Source organism: Diabrotica virgifera, chromosome 7, assembly GCF_917563875.1.
Source record: "Diabrotica virgifera virgifera chromosome 7, PGI_DIABVI_V3a".
Taxonomy (NCBI): Eukaryota; Metazoa; Arthropoda; class Insecta; order Coleoptera; family Chrysomelidae; genus Diabrotica; species Diabrotica virgifera.
Genome location: NC_065449.1, coordinates 71,872,518 through 71,893,904, shown reverse-complemented (window position 1 = coordinate 71,893,904; position 21,387 = coordinate 71,872,518). Strand labels below are relative to the sequence as shown.

Sequence of the window (21,387 nt, the reverse complement as noted above, 5' to 3'; positions counted from 1 at the left end):
ATTATGTCTCAGCCTCGACATAAATCCTTAAAAGCTTCACACTTTACATAAACTTGGAACTAGAGTTGCTCTTGAAGCATTCCGGACAACACCCATTGAAAGCTTAATGAGTAGAGACGGTGAACCACTCTTACAATATCGAAGAATGTATTTAGCACTATCTCACTCAAATTATATTGCTTCAAATCCAAGTAAGACTTTGTACGACAATACTTTCAATGATAAATACACGAACTACCTTAATACTAGGTCTCGTACTCGAAAATGTTACTATGAAAAAAATAGAATGTACTAACTGTTCTGAATTAAATATTAAATTTCCAAAAGTTTTTCCCGTAAAGTCTGACTATTAGACTGCATGGACTATTCTTCTTCTTTAGGTGCCGTGTCTGTATTCAGACGTTGGCCGTCATCATGTTTACAATTTCCTGAAATCTCTCTCTATCGGCTGCTGCGCGAAATAATTCTTCTACTGTGCAGCCACACCATTGTCTAATATTATGCAGCCATGAAAGTTTCTTTCGACCAATCCATCTCTTTCCCTCCACTTTTCCTTGTGTTATAAGGCGAAGCAGATGGTATTTAGGTCCTCTAATTATATGGCCGAAGTATTCTGTTTTTCTCCTCTTTATGATGCTTATGAGCAGACGTTCCGAATTCATCATTTGAAGAACATCTTCATTGGAAGTGTGCGAAACACACGATATCTTTAGGATTCGTCGATAGCACCACAATCCGAATGCTTCTATTTTGTTTAGCATTGTGGTTTTTAACGTCCATGTCTCACAACCATAAAATAGGATAGACCACACATAACATGGACTATTGGGGAACCAAAAATTAAAGTATCATTAAACTTACTTATTAAGGACCAAACAAATCCAGCAATTTCTAAAGCAGAGCTTAACATTTTTAGGCCAGGGTAATAAGACAAAAATATATATCCTGTTCGTGACGCTTCAACAGCCAGGGCACTGAAGCGTTTTTTCGACAAGTAATACATATATGAACAAATTACAACTATTTCAAATGTTGAATGGGTTGTATATGTGAGTTCATTTTAAATGAAGTAAAAGAAAGACGTACTCACAATCATTTAATATACAGGGTGTAACAAAAATACAGGTCATAAATTTAATCACATATTCTGGGACCAAAAATAGTTCGATTGAACCTAACTTACCTTAGTATAAATGTGCACATAAATAAAGTTACAGCCCTTTGACTTAAAAAATGAAAATCGATTTTTTTCAATATATCGAAATCTATTACAGATATTTTATTGAAAATAGACATGTGGTATTCTTATGGCAGTGGTATTTAAAAAAAATATAGTGAAAATTAGACACCCCATAAAAATTTTATGGGGGTTTTGTTCCTTTAAACCCACCCAAACTTTTGTGTACGTTTCAATTTAATTATTATTGTAGTACCATTAGTTAAACAGAATGTTTGAAAAAACTTTTTTGCCTCTCAGTACTTTTTCGAAAAATCAGTTTATATCGATATATTTTGCATATTTGTCAAATCCACCACATATTTGTATATGTTTAAGTACGATTATGGAGACTTGGTAATAATATGAGCATTTATTTATGATTTACATTTTTACGTAGGTTTTGAACCACATTAAAAAAGAAGCCACATCTCGATAAAAGATGTCTTATCGCAAAAATACAAAGAGGCAAAAAAGTTTTCAAAACACTGTGTTTAACTAACGGAATCGCAGTAATAGTTTAATTGGAACGTACACAAACATTCGGGTGGTTTAAAGGAACAAAACGCCCATAAAATTTGTATGTAAACATATTAAAAAAGAAGCTGCAACTCGATAAAAACTGCCTTATCGAAAAATACTAGGAGGCAAAAAAGTTTTAAAAATATTTAATTCAACTAATGGTACCACAAAAATAATTTAATTGGAACCTACACAAAAGTTTGAGGGGGTTAAAGGGGACAAAACACCCATAAAATTTTTATGGGGTGCACAAATTTCACCATAATTTTTCTTTAAGATGTTCCTGCCATAAGAATGTCACATGTCCATTTTCAATAAAACATCTCTAATTGTTTTCGATATATTCGAAAAAATCGATTTTTATTTTGTAACTTCAAAGGGCTGTAACTTTTTTTATGTGCATATTTGTAGTAAAGTAAGTTAGGTTTACGACGAAGTAGTTTTCAATCCTAATAGTAAATTATTAATATTGAAAATATTAAAATATTACTAAAAGATTTTTAAATTGAAAACTTATTGGTACACTTTCCTGGTGACACCTCCAAGACTTCTACAATTTGCAAGTCAAATGGATGCTGCAGTGAAGACGAGAGGGAAGGAATTCTACACTATGCAATTCACATCCCTCGTCTGTAGCTGGTAAAGTTCCAACGGAAAAATGCACCTAGTTACCCTACGGAGTAATACGACTATAAAATAAAATAAAAATGTATACCATTTTTATTCAGTTGCAATGCGAAGGCAAAACAATCTTACTTTTCAGTTAGAATACGGAGTGCAATCCAGTCCCTTGAATCGCGATTTTCGGCTCTTATTGGAGCCTTCATCGGAAGGAACGTAGGCACTGTTCTCCATGGAGATTGTTTTGCCTTCGCATTGCAACTGAATAAAAATGGTATAAATTTTTATTTTAAGTTAGGTTTATTCGAACTATTTTTGGTCCCAGAATATGTACTTTAATTTATGACCTGTATTTTTGTTACACCCTGTATGTAACTTTAATATAATATACAACTATTTCCTTCGTACGACCTGGCGCCCATTTTAATTTATAAACAATTTAGTGTCAAAAAACACTATTTTACATTTTCTTTAAATCAATGGAAAACGGTAATACTTAACGTTTTCTTTGTAAAAACATCTTCGAGAGAATGAGAAAGGATTTAAAATGTGTAAAACAATTACAAAGTTTGATATACTCATTTATTTATTGTTACTATAATTGCGAAAAAAGGTCGATATTGCAAAAAAAATTAATTTCGCAATAACTATTGTAAATAGCTCTCTGGGAAAAAACAATTTGAATAAAATTTAGACAATTAAATGAATCGCTTTGAAATTTTTGTTACATATTAAGCACCAAAGAACCCTCATTTGATATAAATTTCAAACCTGTACACTTATTTTTACAATAGCTATTGCGAAGTGAATTTTTTTGAAATTTCGGTTTATTTCGCAATTATTTTAACAATAAATGAGTGTATTAAACTTTGTGATGAAGATAGAAAAAAAGGAAAGAAGGCAGTTTTTTGACACAAATTGTTTAGAAATAAAAATGGCCGCCAGATCCTACGCAAGAAATAGCTACAATTTGTTTTTATATGTATTGCCTGTCGAAAAAAACGCTTCAGTACCCTGGCTGTTGAAGTGTCATGGAAAAGACTTTATTACCCTGGACTATATCTTGAACTAGCAGTACAAAAATAATACTGGTTCAAAATATTCACCGACGCATCAAAATTCGAATATGGAGCAGCTATTATTGTAGCAGATGGATTTCTACTACAATGTTTTATAAAAAATATCCATTAATTTTAATCCCATCCCAAGAAAAATATTTATTTTTCTAATATATTTTGTGAGTTAATATATCATTAAAAATTCTAAGCGGTCCCTGCTTATGAGCAATACTGTTTGTTTCGCAACATAGTAAAATCATAGGAAATTTCCTGTTTACTTGTATAAACATTTATTGTTCTGGAAGGATCCGTTGAAAAATCCCAGTATATTTCCCTTAAGTTTTGAGCGCTAAAAACCCTATGATATTATTGGTCAGAATTTTGAAAGATCGTTGAGTTCTCTCCGCCGATTGGTCAAATGTCAAACCGAAAGAATGATCGGCTTGAAGCGTAGGAGAATTTTGGGAAGAGAAGGTACGCGGTACGTACGCCGCTGAAAATAAAGTTTAGTTCTGAAAGCATGTTTGAAGTATAAGCATCTTTTTGTGTAGAACTCAACAGACTCACAAAGAAACGCACTTTGCCGGCTTTAAAATGGTTTTCTTTTTATGGTAAAAGAAGTGAAGGACTGGCAGTTTGTCCAGTAAATGTCAAGGAATATTATTACAATAGTTTCACAGCATTTTAAGTGGATATATTATTGTGAAACAGTTTTTAAGTTACGCAGTTTGATTTGCCGGTAAAAAAGAGTGCGTGGTTTCCTGGTTTCCTGTTTTTATGATGTTATGGTAACATTCCTGTATTGAAGTACCCCGATTATCCTGTATTGAAGTACCCCGATTATATTTGATTTGGTATCAATTTTATCCTGTGTCCTGTTTGGTTCAAAATTGAATGTCTTCCCTCCCAGCCCCGCTTAGAATGGAAAATGTTGGATAAGTTTTTGACGTGTGACACGGATTTTTGTTTTAAGGTATGATAATGTTTATTTTAATTAAATTCCAAGTGGATTAATTTGGTAAAGGTTTTACATATTTAAATAATTTGTTTTCAACATGGAAAATTTTATTGTAAAGTAAATAAAAAATGGCAGTGACTTTGACAGCCATGTCAAATTTTTGTGTTGGTACACTGCTAAAAATAAGGTTAAGAATTGTAAAATCATGTATTTGTTTTTATTATTCATTTCTTTTTTGAGAATATGTTTATTCTCGGAGGAAGGTTTAAATAAACATTATAAAATGTTCACATTTTTATTTCTGTAACCTCTTTCTTTAATAAAATTTTTAACCAGATAACTAATACAAGCAAATTAAGTTTTAGAATGGAAGAAAATGATATGGCATAGAAGCCATATGATGATAATAGATAGCCCAGTTTAACCCCAACGAGGAATCTACGATGAATGTCCCCCAGTTGCTTTCCAGTAAGTACTCGATATGAGAATTTGAGGATTTTTCAAACGGCGTCCCAATTTGTTTAAATAGTAGGAAATTCCTCAAGTCTGTGTAAGTATCCTTTGCTTATTTGGTTATGTAGTTAGTCTTCTTTAAGCTCTCCTACCCGTCCCAACGAATCTACGACCCGCCACCGCACAAAAAATGAGCTGTCGTTCGCATGAAGGTTTGCGTGTCTGTTCCTTCTACTAGCCCCATTCTGACCCCCCAGTATCTTGGTAGATAGTCTTTCCTTGATCCCATTAGAGCAGACATGTAAAACGCTTCAACTTGCGCCCAACGTGTGAGGCCGATTCATTTTTCTGCCTCCTTCAGTATCCAGTTGTTGTCTTGTCCAGTTGAATGCTTCAACTGGCCCCCTATAACGTGGGGCATATCTTTTTTAGCCCCCTTAACCCCATAAATATGCTCCAACTACCATGTCTTGTTAGCCTCCTTTCGGTCCCATTTGTACTACAACTGTTAAGGCAGTGCCCGTCCCCTTGGGCAGCCCGATCTCAGTGTGTGCTACAAGTGTTTCCGACAACATGGAAGCTCTACTCTTTTTCTGTTTTGTGTACCCACTGTTACAAGTTTAGCTTGTATACCATTTGCACTAGTAGTTAGCCTATCTACTAGTCCCCAATATCTTTAGCCACCCCCCATTTGGTGTTACACTTGTAATACTTTTAACATTTACCCTGAAGTTTGACCCCGAGTAACTATCGCACTAGTCTTCCCAAGTAGTTTAGCCCAGATTCCTCTTGTCTTGTCCCCAGAAACTGTTTCAAGTCTTTTAGTGCCCCCGAAACTGTTTCAGTCTTTTAGTTCCCACTAAAGAGCCCATTTTTATAATTTTTGTTTACGAATGTTAATAATTTTTCCAAAGAGGTGTAAGTATGTGCACATGGTATAGTGGTGTTGATTTGGTCATGCTGCTGATTGTATAGGCATGTACCATTTCATACATCATAGTGTATTTAACTTGTAACCCCATATTATGTAAACCGTAGTATACTGGTATTGTATAGTATGTATCGTACAACAGAATAGTATGTTTAATATTGTAGCGTACTTACTATATTGTATTGATATTGTACCCATGATGAAAGCATTGGTTAAATTTTTTGGAAAATATTGATAAAATATATAGACAAACAGATGAGTAAAACATAAAGTAAAAAATTTTTTTTGAAAATTTTGGTAAAAGTAACGTTAAAATTTTATTTTTTGAAAATTTTGCTAAAAGTTACAATTAAAAAGTTTTTAATATTGAATCAACTTATAGAGTATAACAATATGTTATATTTTTTTGCATGTATTCTTATAGATCAACAGTTTTTTACAGAATAAACGTTTTTTGTGATTATTGATTTGGTCGTTTGAGTAGATGTGTGATAATAGTTGTTATGGTCCGTGTATGAGCTAATTCGGTATGGTCTGTGTGCGTATGTCCCTTGATTTTCCAGCGAAGCCTATCTATATTGGGTATGTTATGCCACAGGTTAGTTGGAGAAGTCATCCTTAGAAGAAGTAACCCCATGAAGAAGTGAAGAGGGAAACCGTGGCGAGGCCCCTCCACTTGTTCATGAAGAAGTGAAGATGGAAACCGTGGCGAGGCCCCTCCACTTATTAATGAAGAAGTATACCCCTTGTTTTTTCAAGCAGCCAGGAGAAAAGCTATCGCTGTTAGATTTGAAGATAGCGTTCTCTGTCGACACTGTTTTGAAAAAACTGTTATGATTGATAAAAAGTGAAGAGGGAAACTGTGGCGAGGCCCCTCCACTTATCTGTGTTGTCTTTTTTTGAATAATCTATCTTTGTAGGTGTCGTAAAGGATACCAATGATTAGTTGAAAAAGATTTGAGAAGTGAAGAAAAAGTAACCCCATGAAAAAGTGAAGAGGGAGACCATGGCGAGGCCCCTCCACTTGTTCATAAAATTATGTATGTTTTCTTGTATCTGGCATATCACAAGTGTAATACTCGTGATGAGGAAGTGTTGTTCAGTTGTCTGGGAACACTCCCATTAATAGTCGGAGCAAGAACGGTTGTATTTGTGTAAGCTCATATAAGTACCAAGTTTCAATATTATTTGTGTTTGTAAGCCCATGTGTATGGAGAATGTCTAAATGTCTTTTGAGTCTGTAGTTTTCTTTTTGTTTGTCTATCCCTGTTTTGTCTGGAAATTTTAGACTCTGTTATCCCGTAATGTCTGTTAGCCCATGTCCGTGATGGAGTTTGATTTTTTTTGGCGAATAGTTCGTTGACCTCCCTTGTGTTTTTTTATTGAAAGTAGGCCAAGAGCAGAAGCTGTGACAAGGCTAGTGAGCTTAGGATCTGGCCGCGTTGAGTACAGGTGAAGCTTGCTTTCGGTGGATAAATGGAAGTGGTCGTTCGTCGGAACTGTCATTCTTTCCAATGTCCCTTTGGTCTTTCCCTTGTGTGTTGCTTTCATCCCTGTTTTGAAAAAGTAGTCTAACCCTAGTTTAAAAGAGTGAAGTCTACTCATGTTTTGGAAAAATAAAGTCTACTTATGTTTTGGAAAAGTAAGATCATATCCCCGGTTTTGAAAAGTACAAGTTTATCCCAGCTAGTGATTTGAAAATGTGAAAGTTGTCTTGTGAACTTTCATGAAAGGCTTTTATGTCCTAGGTAGGACTTTTGATTGAAAACGTAATGATGTAGTATTTCCTATGTCATGTGTTACGTTCATTTTTTTTTATCTTATTAAAAGGTTTGATATCCCGTTTGAACCCAGTATACTAGTCTTTTTGGTCTTTTTTTGTTGTCACATGCACCTCCCTTGACATTTTATCTCAACGAGGTATTTAGACTGGATTTTCTAAATCCTCCTTTTGCTGAACCGTTGCCGAATTGTCCCGTGAAACTCGCTATGTGTTTAGTAGAGTTTAAGCAGATGCCTATCTGCTGAGCCAGGAGCTCAAATGATTTTTTAGTTTTTGAAAACCAGTCCCGGTTAGGCAACGAGGTGATGAGGCTGTGTCTGCCCTGCTATATGGTATATATTATATGATATATATATAATATATATATATATATATATATATATATATATATCTATATATATATATATCACTTGTGTTACTGCTGTGGATGTCAGCGAGGTCCACACAGGGCACAAGATTATTTTCTTCCCCAAGACACAGAAACTCTTATCACCTACAGTTCTTATTAGAGTCTTTAAACATTTAAGTCTACTCGACTTTAAAGAGTCTGGCGATTGATGACACGCTAGCCCACTCCCTAACAACGATGTTTTTGTTTAATCCCCAATAGCCATTATTTAAATATTTTGGTATTGTTGTCCTGTCACACCCAAAATGTCAATGTTGGATTTTTGTAGTTTTCGAAAACTGAATAGGTAATCCAGTTTCCTCTCTTGCGAGGAGGCTATTGTAGCAGATGGATTTCTACTACAATGTTTTATAAAAAATATCCATTAATTTTAATTCTATCCCAAGAAAAATATATATTTTTCTAATATATTTTGTGAGTTAATATATCATTAAAAATTCTGAGCCGTCCCTGCTTATGAGTAATACTGTTTGTTTCGCAACATAGTAAAATCATAGGAAATTTCCTGTTTACTTGTATAAACATTTATTGTTCTGGAAGGATCCGTTGAAAAATCCCAGTATATTTCCCTTAAGTTTTGAGCGCTAAAAACCCTATGATATTATTGGTCAGAATTTTGAAAGATCGTTGAGTTCTCTCCGCCGATTGGTCAAATGTCAAACCGAAAGAATGATCGGCTTGAAGCGTAGGAGAATTTTGGGAAGAGAAGGTACGCGGTACGTACGCCGCTGAAAATAAAGTTTAGTTCTGAAAGCATGTTTGAAGTATGAGCATCTTTTTGTGTAATACTCAACAGACTCACAAAGAAACGCACTTTGCCGGCTTTAAAATGGTTTTCTTTTTATGGTAAAAGAAGTGAAGGACTGGCAGTTTGTCCAGTAAATGTCAAGGAATATTATTACAATATTTTCACAGCATTTTAAGTGGATATATTATTGTGAAACAGTTTTATTGTTACGCAGTTTGATTTGCCGGTAAAAAAGAGTGCGTGGTTTCCTGGTTTCCTGTTTTTATGATGTTATGGTAACATTCCTGTATTGAAGTACCCCGATTATCATGTATTGAAGTACCCCGATTATATTTGATTTGGTATCAATTTTATCCTGTGTCCTGTTTGGTTCAAAATTGAATGTCTTCCCTCCCAGGCCCGCTTAGAATGGAAAATTTTGGATAAGTTTTTGACGTGTGACATGGATTTTTGTTTTAAGGTATGATAATGTTTATTTTAATTAAATTCCAAGTGGATTAATTTGGTAAAGGTTTTACATATTTAAATAATTTGTTTTCATAATTTCATTTTATTGTAAAGTAAATAAAAAATGGCAGTGACTTTTGACAGCCATGTCAAATTTTTTGTTTTGGTACACTGCTAAAAATAAGGTTAAGAATTGTAAAATCATGTATTTGTTTTTAATATTCATTTCTTTTTTGAGAATATGTTTATTCTCGGAGTAAGGTTTAAATAAACATTATAAAATGTTCACATTTTTATTTCTGTAACCTCTTTCTTTAAAAAAATTATTAACCAGATAACTAATACAAGCAAATTAAGTTTTAGAATGGAAGAAAATGATATGGCATAGAAGCCATATGATGATAATAGATAGCCCAGTTTAACCCCAACGAGGAATCTACGATGAATGTCCCCAGTTGCTTTCCAGTAAGTACTCGATATGAGAATTTGAGGATTTTTCAAACGGCGTCCCAATTTGTTTAAATAGTAGGAAAGTCATCAAGTCTGTGTAAGTATCCTTTACTTATTTGGTTATGTAGTTAGCCTTCTTTAAACCCTCCTACCCCTCCCAACGAATCTACGACCCGCCACCGCACAAAAAATGAGCTGTCGTTCGCATGAAGGTTTGCGTGTCTGTTCCTTCTACTAGCCCCATTCTGACCCCCCAGTAACTTGGTAGATAGTCTTTCCTTGATCCCATTAGAGCAGACATGTAAAACGCTTCATTATAACATCAGACGGTCCCTTAAAATTTGAACTTCTCACTTATTCCACCATATACCCATCAGAACTATTTGCAATATTTAAAGCTCTACAATATATTAACACCAAAAACATCTTTTACAGTAAATTTCTCCGACTGTCTTACGGCAATTAAAGCTATGCAAAATTTCTACCCGACACATCCCATAGAGAAAATGATAAAATTGAAATTCAGAAAGCTCAAGAATACCTCAGAACAGTAAACTTCTTGTGGATACCTTCCCACATTGGTATCGAAGGCAATGAATTAGCAGATGCCTGTGCTCTTGATTCTGTCGGTAATGATAATGACGAATCAAAGGTCAGATATCCGAGTGTGGCAAATGATATACAAGACTTTTTCAATAATAAAGTGTCAGGTGTGTGGCACCGGGAGTGGTAAAATTCGGGTTCGAAACTAAAACGTATTAAAAGTAGCATTTCTTCGTGGCAACCGACAGCAACAAGCAGAAGATCCCAAGTAATTCTAACACGTCTGAGATTTGACCATAGTAGATAATATACCAGGGATGGCCAAACTGTGGCTCTTTGAAGGATTATTTGTGGCTCTCAATAAATGTACCTGAATTACTTTTAATTCTTATGTTTCAAAATTGTCTTAAATTACTGACAACAAATATAAAAGAATAAGTGTAGCATCAGAACTTAGACAAGGAGACTCCTTATCACCATTGCCATTCAATTTGGCCTTAGAATATGTAATAAGTAAAATATCATCTGAGATGACGGCAATTTACAAATCGAGGAGCAAAACTAGTGTTGGCCTTTGCTGATGATCTAGTTGCAGCCGCTCATTCTACAAGAGACGGGAGAGAGGCGTTTTCACAACTTGAGGAAGAAACAAGTAGTTTGGGCCTTCGAATAAATGAAAACAAGACGAAATAGATGATAGTAACCAAAAGTCCAAGACCAAGAGTTAGGCAGAACATAACTATGAATGACCGCAAGTTCGAAGTAGTAAAAGAGTTTAAATATCTAAGGGCGATAATCACAGATGACAACCACATACAAAAACAGGTCATATCATTATTATTAAGATCTTAGCTGCTAAAACGACAATTTAAATTAAGACTGTACATGGCAATTATTTTCCCAATTCTTACATATGGAAGTGAAACATGGATTATGCATCAGTGGGAATTAAATGATAAGCTGCTTATTTGAAAGGAAAGTTTTTAGAACGATATCTGGCCCTCAAAGAGATGAATTGACGGAGAGTTGAGAAGGCGTCGCAAAGCTGAGTTGGTGACTGTGTATGATACTGAAAACATCATCAAACATATAAAAGCTAAGATAAGATGGGCAGGTCATGTGGTAAGATCAGAGGAAGAGTGAGTGTTAAAGACAATATTTTTTGAAAGACGATAGATCAGTAAGCCGTCCCAGAAAAAGATGGAAGGATGATGAAGAATCCTGAAAAAAATCCAAATGAAAAGTATCGTGAACTAGTAAAGGCTTATTATAAAATTATTTGCATATTTAAAACAACGATGTGAACCTTTTTATTTCACTTTAAAATTAGTGAAATCCTAACACTAAGAGAAAAATTTGATACATTTTTTACACTTTTTCAATAATAGTTTAATTGCGGCTCGCGAGAAATTTCAAATTTTGAAAAATGGCTCGGACTCTCAAGGAGTTTGGCCACCCCTGTAATATACACACGCACACCTATTTTTAAAGAGCGAAGCACCAAAGTGTTCAATTTGTGATGTATGTAGTAGACCAGTAGTGGCACCCAAGGGGTCGATCGCCAAAGTTTTTGAAGTCGATCGCGATTCACGAAATAAATATTATAAATGGAAAAGACGGGATCGCGCTCACTCATCACAAGCATATGATCGAAATATGGCCGCTCTTCATCTGAAAGTTGCGAAAGTTAAGATTCGGCATTTTATTGCTGTAAGTCTGTTATTTATTACCAAGTTATCATCATCATCATCATCATTGGCTCGACAGCCCTTTCTGGGTCTTGGCCTGTGCCAGAATTCTTCTCCACTCTGATCTGTTTCGTGCTTTTTTTCTCCAGTTTTTTATTTTTAAGGTTTTTATATCATTTTCTATTTGTTCTAAATATCTCAGCTTCGGTCTTCCTCTTGTTCTTTTTCCTACTGGCATCTGTTTGAATATTTTGTTTGGTATTTCGCCTTCTTCCATTCTTTCTACATGTCCCATCCAACGCAGCCGTCCTATTTTAATGAATGTTATGATATCTGGATCCTGGTATATTTCGTATAGTTCAAAGTTGTACCTTCTTCGCCAAATTCCATTTTCTTTTGTGCCCTTATATATGTGTCGCAAGATTTTTCTTTCAAAGGTGGCTAGGAATGTTTCCTCTCTTTTAGTGAGTGTCCAGGTTTCTGAGCCGTATGTGAGTACCGGTCTTATTAGGGTTTTGTATATTTGGCATTTTGTTTTCCTTGCGACGTTGTCTGATCTTAGTTGCCGAATTAAGCCATGATAACTTTTATTGGCAATAAATATTCGCCTCTTCACTTCCTCTGCTACGTTATTATCAGATGTGACTAGGGATCCCAAGTATGTAAAGTTTTTTACCCCCTCAATGTCCAAGTTATACCAGTATTGAAAAACGATATGAGTACGGCAAAAAAAGTAGAACAATCATTTTAATAATGCATGGGTTGAAGAATTTCTGTTTACTCTGGTAAAGATAAGTGTATTTGTCTTTGTCGGTCTTCCGTTGCTTTGCCCAAACGTGGAAAATAAAAATTGTGAATTCAATCAGAGCGCGAAGCTTGCAACGATGTCTATTTAAAACGCAATTGGAAGCTAGCGACTCTTCGGAACACACTGTTCTTACTTCTGCATACGGATACGAGGCAGTTGAGCTGTGAAAAACTTTTAGATAGGTTCCAGAAGTTTTTCTTTCCTTGGAAAACGAGAGGACGACATTCATCTACTTCAAAACGAAAAATGGCTCAGTGATTTGGCTTTGGTATCAGATTTAGCAAATTATTTGGAACTACAGGCTAAAAATCAAACAATTATCGATATGATGAGCGCAGTACATTCTTTTATCAACAAATTTAAATTATTGATTAATAAAATTAAAAGGAAATATTTAAACAACTTTTCATCGTTGAAGAGAAGGGTAACCGCTTATTTAAATTAAGTTTATTACGAGACGGAGCTGCACGCAGTTCATAGCGATTTTTACAGATGCTTCGCTGATTTTAGAAACCTGACAGATATTGCAACAGTCATGTCTAATCCATTTTCTTGCGAAGATGTGGAAACAATTGCCACTGAAATATCCATTACTTTCAATATAGAGATCATTTCCGTCCAAAATAAGGTACCTACTGAAATAATTTCCGATATAAACCTTAAGTCCAGAGCGACCGTTACGAAATTTTGGCCTTCCATATCGTCTGAAAAATTTGAGGCCAGTAGCTCTGCAGCTCATAACATTCTTTGGATCAAAGTACTCCTGTCAATCTGCCTTTTCCTTAATGAAGGTAGTGAAATGGTAGTATCGTAATCGGCTAACTGACGAACATCTCTGATCATGCTTGTGTTTGGCCCTCGGTAATTACGTAAAAAACTTGCGGATAATATGAAGTGCCACCATAATATGCATCAACATCCAAATAAAATTACGATGAAAAACATAACTTTGATTAAAACTCTCTATAGTTACTTCTTATCAAATAGAAATGTGCAATAGAGTTTCTAATTTTTCAAAATTGTTTTTTACTAGAAGTCGATCGCTTGACGCTTTGTGTTTATTTGGTAGATCTCGTGCAGTATAAGTCTGAGCACCACTGTAGTAGTAGACCATATAGACAATTTCCTAATTGACTGTCCTAAACAAACCATTCAAAGACGTGTATGCCATCCCGAACAGCTTGCAAAACGCTACTTGGAAAGAATTTTGACTATGGAAAATTAATAGGGTATCTATCTTTTATAAATACACTAAGCATCAAAATTAACGCACCACCTTAAAAATGGGACATTTTTGATGTCTTGTATTTCATAAATCTGTTGTCCGATTTTAGTGATTTTTTAATATGTTATAGCTTTATTCTTCAAGAATATTGATGTAATAATATTGTTGCTAAACAGATAAGTGTCATGTATACCGGATGTAACAATGATACTGTTATACCGGGTGTTTTTTCCTCAAAGTTTTGGACACCCTGGAAATATTCTGGCGTATATAAAATATTGAAATCAAAACTCTACTGTAGCCTTAGGCTTTCTTAACATTATGCTTTTTGACTCATTCGCTTATGTTGGATAATAAAAAAGTTACGTACTTTAACCACTAGCAACGTTCTTCATCAATACAGGGTGATTCTAAATAAGTGCGATACACTTTAAGGAGTAATTCTGCATGAAAAAATAATGACCGTTTGCTTTATAAACATATGTCCGCAAATGCTTCGTTTCCGAGATACGGGATGTTGAATTTTTTCTTACGAACTGACGATTTATTTATTCCTCTGAAACCGGTTGTAATATCCAAATGTAATTTGATAGGTTTTAAGAGGTAGTTATTGCGCATTTTTTGGCATACAATTAAGAATTTTATATTCGCCATTGGCATACGGGTCATATTACCCGTTCATATTACCCGTATGCACGCCAATGGTGAATATAAAATTCTTAATTGTATGTCAAAAAATATGCGCAATAACTACCTTTTAAAAGCTACTAAATATTATTTACATATCTCAACCGGTTTTAGAGCAATAAATAAATCGTCAGTTTGTAAGAAAAAATTCAACATCCCGTATCTCGGAAACGAAGCATTTGCGGACATATGTTTATAAAGCAAATTATCATTATTTTTTCATGCAGAATTACCCCTTAAAGTTTGTCGCACTTATTTAGAAACACCCTGTATTGATGAATAACATGGCTAGCTGTTAAGGCACCTAACTTTTTTATTATCTCGCATGAGCCAATGAATCGAGAAGAAAAATGTTAAGAAAGCCTAAAACTGCAGAGTTTTAATTTCAATATTTTATATACGCTAGAATATTCCACAGGGTGTTCCAAATTTGAGGATATAACACATCATCATTGTTACACCCGTTATGCAATGACACTTACCTGTTTAGAAATAATATTAGTACACCGATATTCCTGAAGAATAAAGCTATAATATACTAAAAAATCACTAAAATCGGATAACAGGTTTAGGAAATACGAGATATTAAAAATTTCCCATTTTTGAGGTGGTGCGTTAATTTTGATGCTTAGTGTATGTTGTGTAAAATTAAATCATGTAAGCACTCGATTGTATGTATATTATATACTGTAACGCAATGTCGCTAATATCCTTAAGGAGGATGCTCTTTGTTTTAAATAAAAAAAAAACAGGAAAAATTACACTTACCTGTGTATTCTACTGTTTGATTTAACTTTATAATAGCTATGTCATTACTACTGGTTTTGTCACTGGCATCATAATTATCGTGGAACGAAAAACTCTCAATCCCAAGAATTACAGCTTCCTCAGTACAAAAACCCTTGCTATCGCAAGCTATTTCCTCGGTTTTATCATATGCACCTAATTTGACGTGGGTACTAAAAAGAAAATTAATTAATAATAAAATATGTTGTCTCTAAGTTTGTAAATAAATGTTTTAAAACAAATGTTTAAAATGTCTACTAATTTGGGTTAGATTTGGACTGTAGTATTGGTAATAGATTTTAGGTGACATACAAAAAAGAGCAGTTGAAAGGAATATTTTATCGGCTGTTAAAACCCTCTTTTCAGTGTGATACAGAAATTATTTGCACATTGTTGTACCTCTGTAATATAAAAGAAAATGTTTTTGTTTTATTTCAAAATTACTACCTACATATCTATTTTAAGAGTAAATGTCTTGCACCTGCTTCTATTTTTCAATTAACAAATGGGAAATACAAATACATGCTTTAACAGTTATAATGTTTAATTGAACCGTTATATTTAAATTACTGTTTAGTTAGCTGATAGTTTTTTTTTGCGATGTTTACAATCAGTCCTTAACTAAGAACAATAGATAAATTATTTAACTGATTATTTCATTCAAATGAGATTCTGACCAATAGAAAGCTACAGAAATAAAAATTACAGCGATTATTTTTTAATGATTTTAACTTTCAATCGTATATTAAGATATTTGATAACGTGTTTAATTCCGTCCAATCAGATTAAAATTATACTTAGAATTATCTACTGTAGAAAATTACCGATAGAATTTTTTTAAGTAGATTGTTTCTGTTTAAAATGGCAACCAGTTTCCTAGTTTTGACAACTGTCACATTTAAGACAATATCCATAATATACGTATTAAAAAATAATCTTACGAATATCACACGACAGTAAGAATAAATAAGAAAATAATGTTTCATTTTTACTCAAATTTGTTGTCATTGGGCAACAGCCACTCGAGCTCTACGGGCTCTCGTGTCTATTGCCAGACAACAAATTTTCGAAAAACTGTCGCATTATTTTCAATTTATTCTCACTCTCTTGTGATATTATACCCGATAATTTTTATAATATCCCGTTGTCAAGCATTACGTCAGATGCCGTTCGTTACCACGCAAATATGAACATTCAGGATTCAGTGACATTAATGACAATTAATGTTTTATAACTTGTCACAGAGAACCCCAAGAAACAAGTTTAGCAAATATTCAGGTGAATATATCAATAAAATATTAGCTAAAATTATTTAAAAAGACAGTTTTATTCATGAAATAATCTCAGCGAATTACACTCGATCTCTAAAATTATTATCGACATGTTGCCCTTGTGCCACTTTGACGTTTTTAATTTCACTCCCCTTCGGGTCGTAAAATTAATACTGTCAAAAGATCACTCGGGAAACAAATCGATAATTTTAGAGCCCTCGTGCAATTACTACTGATAATTTGACCTGTAGCGGGAGTTCCATTGATCACTCTCTTTGCATAAATTTAATTAACATAAAAATAAATTATATAGGTTATTCCAATATTCTTGCTAGGTTCACTATTTTGAATCGCTTCAAGCGTCATACATCATTATGATCATCAGTAAGGTTTCTTGCTAACTCATTTGGATGAGATTCTAGTCTCCTGGAAAATTTATTTTAATATCGCACCTCTGCTCAAACAGTGTTATAAGTCAAAAGAGCGAAGAATTGAGAAAACAACGTTTAAAATTTGTTCTAGAACTGTTACAATCTGTTTTAATCAGTTACAAAGGTTTTTAAAGCTCTATAAATAGTGTATTAATTCTGCTAAAAATATTTTTTATATGATATATTTTTTATAATTTTTTATAAAATATTTTTTATAATATAAATAAATAAAAATATTTAAAAAACTATTTTTTTTGAGTTGTGACACTATACAGGGTGTTTCATTGGGAAACGGAAATACTTTAATTATGAATAGAGGTCACCGAGGCGGTTCTAGGTATACTACATTTTTTGCCCTATCGACTTTTATAACCGAGTTACAGGGTGTTTTATCGATTTTGCCAATTTTTTCCTAAGCCATAACTTTGGAACCATGTGTCTCATCCAAAACCCAAACGACCGACATACTAATCACAAGAAAAATCCAGGTCTAGATTAACAAAAAATTATAAAGTAATTGTGACCTTAAAACAACACCCTGTATATTGAAATTCTGAAAATCTGTTTGCATATTTGAAAATAGCACAAAAAACTAAGTCTAATCGTTTGCTTCAATTTTTCTGCCAGACAATTTTAAGACTTTAATTTTGAAATTATATTGAATTTTTTAAGAACTCTGACATTAAAAAGCAGGTATTATTAACTTTTAATTATAAATTATTAAAGATATTGAACAAATACTCATTTTAAAATTAATCAATACTTATTTACCAAATTTGAACGACCCAATGATTAATCACAAGAAAAATCCAGGTCCGGATTAACAAAAAAACATAAAGTAATTGTGATCTTAAAACAACACCCTGTATATTAAAATTTTTAAAATTTGTTCGCACATTTGAAAAGACCACAAAAATCTGAGTTTATCGGTTTGCTTTAATTTTTTGTGAATGATATTTAATGACTTTAATTTTGAAATTAAATATATTGATAATTTTAAGAACACTGAAATTAAAGATCAGATTTTTAAAGCACTTTTAACCATAAATTATTAAAGTTGTTAAATAAATACCCATTTTAAAATTAATCAATACTTATTTACGACATTCGAACGACCTAATTACAAATCAGAACAAAAATCCAGGTCCGGATTAACAACACAATATAAAGTAATAATTGTAACCTTGGAACAACACCCTGTATATTGAAACTTTCAAAATCCGTTTGCACATAGGTTTGAAAAGAGCACAAAAACTAAGTTTCATCGTTCGCTTTAATTTTTTGGACAGACAATTTAATGCATTTAATTTTGAAATGATGTCGAAATTTTTAAGAACTCTGGGAACTCATAATAAAAATTTCGATATAATTTCAAAAGTAATGTCATTAAATTGTCTGCACATTAAAAAATTAAAGGACATTGAACTTAGTGTTTAGTTCTCCCTTCAAGTGTGCAAAGTTATTTTAAAAATTTCAATATACAGGGTGTTTTTGCAAGGTCACAATTACTTTGTGTTTTGTTGTTAATACGGACCTTAATTTTTCTTGTGCTTGGTAAGTGAGTTCTGCTAACGTAGTAAATAATAACTGATTATTTTTAAAATTAGTATTTATTCATTAACTTGAGTGATTTATTATTAAAAGTGCTTTAAAAACGTGCTTATTAATTTCGGGGTTCTTAAAAATTTGAATATATTTAATTTCAAAATTAAAGTTAATAAATTTTTGCACAAAAAATCAAAGTGAACCGATGAACTCGAAGTTTTGTGGTCTTTTCAAATGTGCAAATAATTTTTGAAAATGCCAATATACAGGGTGTTGTTTCAAGGTCAAAATTACTTTATGTTTTTTTTTTGTTATTCCGGACCTGGATTTTTCTTGTGATTAATAATTGGGTCTTTCCAATGTGGTAAATAAGTATTGATTCATTTTAAAATGAGGATTTAATTAATAATTTTAATAATTTATAATTAAAAGTTAATAATACCTGCTTTTTAATGTCGAGTTCTTAGAAAATTCAATATAAATTCAAAATTAAAGTCAAAAAATTGTCTGGCCGAAAAATCGAAGCGAACCATTAGACTTAGTTTTTGTGCTCTTTTCAAATGTGCAAACAGATTTTCAAAATTTTCATATATAGGGTGTTGTTTTAAGGTTACAATTACTTTACAATTTTTTGTTAATCCGGACCTGGATTTTTCTTGTGATGAGTATGCCGGTCGTTTGGATTTTGAATGAGACATATGTGTACCAAATATTAAAAAATATACTGGGTGGTTCTAAAGTTATGGCTTAGGAAAGAAATGAGCAAAATCGATAAAACACCCTGTAACTCGGATATAAAAGTCGGTAGGGCAAAAAATTTAGTATACCTCGAACGGTCTCGGTGACCTCTATTCACCATTAAAGTATTTCCGTTTCCCAATGAAACACCCTGTACAAGGTAAGATACCGAAAAATTTAGGAAACATTATTTATCAAAAGTGGCTCTTGCAGTACAAAATATAATATAATTATTATTATCTGATTAACAGACTTATAGGGGAGTGCATATAGATTTTTACTTCGGAAAAAATCAAACAAGATAGAATTTTTTGTAATTTCATTTAGAAATGTTGTTTGTTGTTTGTTTGGGTTTATATGACTGCGGACACTAAATCCATTCGCCAATTTTACTATTTTTTATTTTATTAGTCATTTTTTCGTATCTTATCCTAAAACTAATACTAATATAACAAATAATTCTACTAATAAATAATTATTTTTGTATTTTTTTTTTAATAATTTTTTATATATATTGATGTGATCTTGATTATTGATATGAGATAATATTCTTATATGTCACTTAATTTAATCAATGTATTAATACTAATCTAATTAATTAACCAGATCACATATCAATATGTTTTCAATCTCAGGGCGAATTATAAATTAATTACTTACTTTCGTGGCTTCTAAATATTTCTTAATGGTTCCTAATCGGGATAGAAAAGAAAAGAGTAAAAAAAATACACATATGGGTTACAATTATAATCAAAATATTTTTTATTTTATTTAAAAGGCAATCAATGCTTAATATTTGCTATTTCTTATTATTCTTAAACATAACATTTACAAATGGGAATCTTATTTCCTTTTGGTTTTCAATTGAAAGTTTTTATTAACATTTAACTATTAGGAGTTATTAGGAACAACTCTATTTAAGTTTGATGAAGCTTTTCTGATATTATTGATTATGTTATTCAATTTTTTATGTGTAATTTAATACGAAAAACCCATACATTCATGTCCAAACAAATGAGACTGACCTTTTCCTGGTGAACTGAAAATGTCCTCACACAAGACCCGTTTCCTGCTATCCTTGGCTGCGATCAAACCTCGTCCTGGCTTCCAGTAATGTTCTCCTTTGAAAAACTAGCTCGTATAGCTCTCGTTCCTGCGTCTGTCGTGATGCTGTGTTCTACCTTTCTCGAAACTGCTATCAGCTACCGGGACACTCTTGGCTCAAGGAGGTTCTTTTACTCTCGACCTGGCCTACTTCTCGTTCCACGATAGATACTCCACACTCACGGAACTACATCGGCTTTCTCACTCTCCGTACACTACCGTCTACTACTCGACTTCACTTCTCGACAGCTCAAAACATTCTGATCTCACTTTGTCATTCATTCACCTACTTTCTAAATATCCCTTCCAGATTCACAAATCAATCTTCCACCACCAACTCTCATTCGTAATATTCCTCAAAACCAATTTTTAATCTTTCTAAATATGCTTAATGGATTTCAAAAGAAAATATTTAATTCCCATTCTAAAATACTTTCTAACTATTTACAAATTTTAATGACCTATTCTCTCTTTCAAATGAGTCTTATTTAGCATAGGCTAATGATCGAAACCTTCCGCGAAAAACGATAATGAACTATCATCTATTTCACTGAGTTTTATTTAGCATAGGCTAATGATCGACCTTCCGAGAAGAACGATAATGGTACGCGTCATTCACTTTGTTTATCTAAGCACATTGTTCCGAGTTTCGTACGCTTATTCTAATCACTTCTTAAAATTAAATATAACAATTTGTTGTATACAGGGTGTTCTAAATTTATATGCCCGTGGTTGAGAAAATTGAAAATATTTTATATTAAATTGAATTTTGTTTATAATTATCAAATTTTAATTTTTATATCAAATAGAAATATAACAAATCCCCGCCTTGTATTCGATAAAATTTATCTGCATTTTTAAATAAATTTTCTCGAGGCAAAACCAACTCCCTGTATATTTCCTTACTTTAATCTACGTCTTATACCCCTTCTTCTTGTATTACTCTAATTAGTCCCACCTGTAGA

The 21,387-nt window shown here is 32.9% G+C and overlaps 1 protein-coding gene across 5 annotated transcripts in view; it reads right to left on the bottom strand.

Moving 5' to 3' along the window:
- LOC114327669 (CLIP domain-containing serine protease HP8-like) overlaps nucleotides 1–21,387 on the bottom strand; it is a 106,799-nt gene that overhangs the window by 18,099 nt on the left and 67,313 nt on the right. For all 5 annotated transcript variants that reach the window (XM_050657287.1, XM_050657288.1, XM_028276348.2 and 2 more), the window contains one exon: nucleotides 15,316–15,506. In XM_050657287.1, the coding sequence (XP_050513244.1) occupies nucleotides 15,316–15,506 (191 nt within the window). The remainder of the gene's footprint in view (nucleotides 1–15,315; nucleotides 15,507–21,387) is intronic.